The 6000-nt window shown below is 39.2% G+C and overlaps 1 protein-coding gene across 4 annotated transcripts in view; it reads right to left on the bottom strand.

The window, feature by feature from the left end:
* Positions 1–298: 298 nt before the first annotated feature.
* The window catches only part of FRG1 (FSHD region gene 1), a 65019-nt gene continuing 59317 nt past the window's right edge, over positions 299–6000 (bottom strand). For all 4 annotated transcript variants that reach the window (XM_077477367.1, XM_077477368.1, XM_077477369.1 and 1 more), the window contains exon 10: positions 299–735. In XM_077477367.1, coding sequence (XP_077333493.1) covers positions 699–735 — 37 coding nt within the window. In that variant the 3' untranslated portion in view covers positions 299–698. The remainder of the gene's footprint in view (positions 736–6000) is intronic.

Genomic DNA, 6000 nt, shown 5'->3' with positions numbered 1-6000 from the left:
AAGCGAAGGCTTTATTGGTGGGTGTTGCAATTTTTATGTCACACAGTATTTTTGAATTTTAATGCAAAAAAAAAAAACACAATACATAACCCAATTTGTTTTGTAAAATATTAAAAAGTCACTCTTTCAATTTTTTTTTTCAATTATTTATTTTTACACTGTCACTTTAAATTTTTTATCACTTTTATTGCTCTCACAATGAATGTAAACATCCCTTGTGACAGCAATAGGCATGTGACAGGTACTCTTTATGGAGAGATCCCTCCTCTGTTTCTAAAAGTATTTCATCACACCCAGATTGGTGTAAGTAAAAGCATTTTATTATTTAAAATGGCACATTTTACATCCAGAGAAACCAGAAGTGATGTAAGGTCATCGCTTCTGGGTCCCTTTATCATAGGAGGTGAACACAGCGGTTCTGATCTTTGTCTAAGGGTAGGCGTTCCCTCTCGCTGCTTGTAAAAGCAATCCGTCAGCTTTAAAAAAAACGGTACGGGACGCCTGTGGACAATTTTACAACAGTTTTGATAAGAGGATTAGATTACCTTTTGATTTGTAAAAAAGAACAATGTTAGGAAGAATGCACAGCAGAGAAACTCAAAACCCTAATGATTTGTGCTCACAAACAATTTATCCTTGTTGCAAAATTAGGTTTTAATAAAAAATAAAAAAAAAGGAAAATCTTATTGTGATGGTTTTCACTTGCAGTATCTGTCCGCTTTTAGCTTCGATCTCCTGTAAAATTGAAAAAAAATAAAATGGTTTTGTAGCAGTTTAACTGTGGTTTAATAATGCACGACCCATTTATATGTCCAACTTAAAAAAAATGTATGTATGAGAAACCTCTACTTATGTTCATGCATTACTGCAACTGTGATTTATAAACTATCAGTATGTTCTCACAAGCTGCCATGTTCCCTGACAATAAATGACTGAGGCTAATTTTGGTAAAACAGCAGCAGTTCAGACAGAATAGCCAGTTCTGTGACTTCTCTGCACACTAAAATGCAGTTTGGCCAGGAAACAACCCAGCCTGTAATTGCATAATGAAATAACACAGAGGTCATTCATATGCTCTCCACTCTTGTATGTTTTACAGTATTAGATTGAAATATTGTACCATGCAATAATGCCCTGACTGCCCATAGATTCAGCCGGTTTAGCAGGGACCGGTTGAATTTTGATCCATGTATGGGCACTGTGGTTGTACAAATGTTGATCTACCATTCAACTTCTGTACAACTGCCCTGCTGGAAAATTTCCTCTTGATCAGCACTATAGGCTGAGGCTTCCATGTATGAAATACATACAGTGGGTATAAAAAGTTATACATACAGTGGGTATAAAAAGGTATAAAAAGTCTACACCCTCGTTAAAATGTTTTCTGGTATGTAAAAAAAAACGAGACAAAGAAATCACTTGAGAACTTTATCCACCTTAAGACCCCTTTCACACTGGGGCATTTTTCAGGCGCTTTAGCGTAAAAAAAAAAAGCGCCTGTAAAACGCTTGAAAGAAGCCTCATCTGCAATCCCAATGTGAAAGCCCAAGTGCTTTAAGAGCCTTTTCACACTGCCAGCACCCAAAAAACGCTCTAAAAGCGCTGCAAAGAAGCTGCTTGCAGAACTTTTTTGACACCCTGCCAGCGCAGCACCTCAGTGTGAAAGCACTAGGGCTTTCACATTGGGATTGATTGCAGTTGCGGCTTCTTTTAGGCGCTTTTTTTTTAAAAACTAAAGCGCCTGAAAAACGCCCCAGTGTGAAAAGGATTTCAGTGTGAAAGCACTCGGGCTTTCACATTGGGATTGATTGCAGTTGCGGCTTCTTTTAGGCGCTTTTTTTTTAAAAACTAAAGCGCCTGAAAAACGCCCCAGTGTGAAAAGGATTTCAGTGTGAAAGCACTCGGGCTTTCACATTGGGATTGATTGCAGTTGCGGCTTCTTTTAGGCGCTTTTTTTTAAAAACTAAAGCGCCTGAAAAACACCCCAGTGTGAAAAGGATCTCAGTGTGAAAGCACTCGGGCTTACACATTGGGATTGCAGATGAGGCTTCTTTTTTAAGCACTTTACAGGCGCTTTTTTAACGCTAAAACGCCTGAAAAATGCCCCAGTGTGAAAGGGGTCTTAATGTGACCTATAAACTGTACAACTCAGTTGAAAAACAAACTGAAAACCTTTAGGAGGAGGGAAGTAAAAATAAAAAATAAAAATAATATGGTTGCACAAGTGGGCACACCCATAAACTAATACTTTGTTGAAGCACCTTTTGATTTTATTACAGCACTCAGTCTTTTTGAGTATGAGTCTATCAGCATGGCACATCTTGACTTGGCAATATTTGCCCACTCTTTGCAAAAACACTCCAAATCTGTCAGATTGCGAGGGCATCTCCTGTACACAGCCCTCTTCAAAACACCCCACAGATTTTTAATCGGATTCAGGTCTGGGCCCTGGCTGGGCCATTCCAAAACTTTAATCTTCTTCTGGTGAAGCCATTCCTTTGTTGATTTGGATGTATGCTTTGGGTCGTTGTCATGCTGAAAGATGAAGTTCCTCTTCATGTTCAGCTTTCTAGCAGAAGCCTGAAGGTTTTGTGCCAACATTCACTGGTATTTGGAACTGTTCCTAATTCCCTCTACCTTGACTAAGACCCCTGTTCCAGGTGAAGAAAAAAACAGCCCCAAAGCATGATACTGCCACCACCATGTTTTACTGTGGGTATGGTGTTCTTTTGGTGATGTGCAGTGTTGATTTTGCGCCAAATATATCTTTTGGAATTATGGCCAAAAAGTTCAACCTTCTTTTCATCAGACCATAAACACATTTTTCCACATGCTTTTAGGAGACTTCAGATATGTTTTTGCAAAATTTAGCTGGGCTTGGATGTTTTTCTTCGTAAGAAAAGGCTTCCGTCTTGCCACGCTACCCCATAGCCCAGACATACGAAGAATACGGGAAATTTTTGTCACATGCACCACACAGCCAGATATTCCTGCAGCTCCTTTGCTGTAGGCCTCTTGGCAGCCTCCCTGACCAGTTTTCTTCTCGTCTTTTCATCAATTTTGGAGGGACATCCAGCAATGCCACTGTTGTGCTATATTTTCTCCACTTGATGATGACTGTCTTCACTGTATTCCATGGTATATCTAATGCCTTATACATTCTTTTGTACCCTTCTCCTGACTGATACCTTTTAACAATGAGATCCCTCTGATGCTTTGAAAGGTCTCTGTGGACCATGGCTTTTGCTGTAGGATGGCACTAAGAAAATTTCAGAAAAGACCTACTAGAACAGCTCAACTTTATTTAGGGATAATCAGAGGCACTTTAAATGATGACAGGTGTGTACTGACTCCTATTTAACATTAGCTTAAATGTGATTGCTTAATTCTGAACACAGCTACATCCCCATTTATAAGAGGGTGTGCACACTTATGCAACCACATTGTTTTCGTCTTTTATTTTTGCTTCTCCCCCCCTAAAAGATTTCAGTTTTGTTTTTCAACTGAGTTGTACAGTTTTTATGTCACATTAAAAGGTGGAAAAAGTTCTGTAAATCTGTAAGTGTGTGTACATGTTTATACCCACTGTAAATAGGAGTGTTTTTTTTCCTGACAAAGAATTAGTATTTTTGTCAACCCAGTCCTGATATTTGCACAGCTCTGCCAGCACAGTACTATTCAGTGGGGCAGAAGACCTCATTTTTTTTTGCCACAGCTATTTAACACTTACAGGCCTCGACTTTCCCCTAACCTGTGACTGGACAATAAAAGGAGAATGCTCCTTACGCTGTGGCATAATTGGTTAAATGTGCTGCTTCAGGAGTTCAGCTTTAAAGCAGACCTTTACCTGAAAATGAATCTCCTACTTTCCCTCCCAACTAGCTTTTTACATACTGTAACATACAGTTAGGTACATATATATTTGGACAGGCACAATTTTTGTACTCTTGGACCTGTATGCCACCAGAATAAAATTAAAACAAAACAATGAATTAATTTGAAGTGCAGACTTTCAGCTTTAATTCAAGCGGTTGACATAAATATCAAGCACAATTTTTAGGAACTGCAAACATTTTTATACACAGCCCCCCCCCCCCGCCCCCCCCCCCCCCCGTTTTTTTGCCTCAAATGTAACTGGACAAATTAATATAATCATAAACAAAATGTGCTAACTGCAGCTCTCTTCAGTTGTTCTTTTATGGGCCTTTCTGCCTTTAGTTTTGCCTTCAGCAAGTGAAATGCACGCTCAATAGGGTTGAGATCAGGTGATTGACTTGGCCATTGCAAAATATTACACTTCTTTTCCTTCAAAAGCTCCTAAATTGCTTTTGCAGTGTGCTTGGGATCATTGTCAATCTGTACTGTCAAGCACCGTCCTATCAACTTTGCTGCATTTGGCTGAATCTGGGCTGGCAGTATATCTATAAACACTGCAGAATTAATTTGGCTGCTTCTGTTACACATCAATAAACACCAATGACCCAGGGCCAATGGAAGCCATGTATGCCCATACCATCTGCCTTCCACCATGTTTTACAGATGACGACATGTGCTTTGGATCATGAGCTGTTCCAAGTCTTCTCCACACTTTTTTCTTTACATCATTCTGGTACAGATTAATTTTAGTTTCATCCATTCAAAGAATGCATTTCCAGAACTGGTCTGGCTTTTTTAGGATTTTTTTTTGGCAAAGTCTAATCTGGCTTTACTATTCTTTGGGCTTATGAATGGTTTGCACCTTGTGGTAAAGCCTCTGTATTTGCTCTTGTGAAGTCTTCTCTTGATTCTAGACTTTGACAATGATACACCCACCTCCTGGAGAGGGTCCTTCATTTGTCTGGATGTTGTGAATGGGTTTTTCTTTACCATAGAGAGGATCCTATGATCATTCACCACTGTTGTCTTTCATAGATGTCCAGGCCTTTTTATGTTGCTGAGCTCACCTGTAAATTCTACTTTCCTCAGAATGTACCAAACTGTTGCATTGGCCACTCCTAGTGTTGCTGCTATCTCTCTGATGAATTTGTTTAATTTTTGAAGCCTTAAAATTGCCTGTTTCACTTGCATGGCCAACTGCTGTGAATGCATGATGTAGGTTCACAGCAATAGATTCCAAATGCAAATGCCACACTTAGAATCAACTCCAGAGCTTTTACCTGCTTAATTGATAAAAAAATAAATAGGGAGTAGCCCACACTTGGCCATGAAACAGCGTTTGACTCAACTGTCCAAACACTTTTGGTCCCTTGAAAAAGGGGGGTGGCTATTAAGAGCTGTAATTCCTAAACCTTTCCTCCGATTTGGATGTACAGACCCTCAAATTAAACTTGGGAGGGTGCACTTTCAGCCCATATCCATTATAGAACTAAAATATAGCTTGAATATGTTTTGGTAAATATCTAAAAAAATTAAAATAGTGCCCGAGTCCAAATATATATGGACCCAACTGTATATATTAGTTTCTTTTGGTGGGAGAACTTTTTTAGTGGAACATACTTCCACTCAGGAGCAGTGCAGTCAATTTGCATGATGGGTTTCAGTACAAGTACTACTACCACCACTGATAACTAAATCAGGGGAGATCAAAGATCAGCCAATTTGTGATTCTCCTAAATATCTGCATATGGATATGTCAGGTCTGTGGAGAATCACACAATCAGGACTGTATTGTATTATTCTCTTTATATAGAACAAAACAAAACATTTCCTGGTGCATCTGATTTTCAAATCAATTCACAGATTACTAATCAAGGCAAGAGAAAAAAAAAATTGGATTTATCTACTCACCATGAGAAACTCAAGTCTTCAACCTTCGGGTTACACCGCTGCCTACAAAAGGGCTGGACACTGGCAAACAAAAAACTATAAGCCAGCCCAAGATGCCCCTTCCAAATACCAGCATGCCTCAGTTTTGTAGTAAAGCAAAACCGAGAAATATGATCATAAACACAGAGGGGTTTGTCCCTAAATGGACTCTAAGAAAGTGATTTTATGGGGAGT

This window comes from Lithobates pipiens, unplaced genomic scaffold, assembly GCF_037356315.1.
Source record: "Lithobates pipiens isolate NorthernLeopardFrog02 unplaced genomic scaffold, aLitPip1_a1.2 Scaffold_13, whole genome shotgun sequence".
NCBI classification, from domain to species: domain Eukaryota; kingdom Metazoa; phylum Chordata; class Amphibia; order Anura; family Ranidae; genus Lithobates; species Lithobates pipiens.
This window is presented reverse-complemented; position numbering and strand designations above follow the sequence as displayed.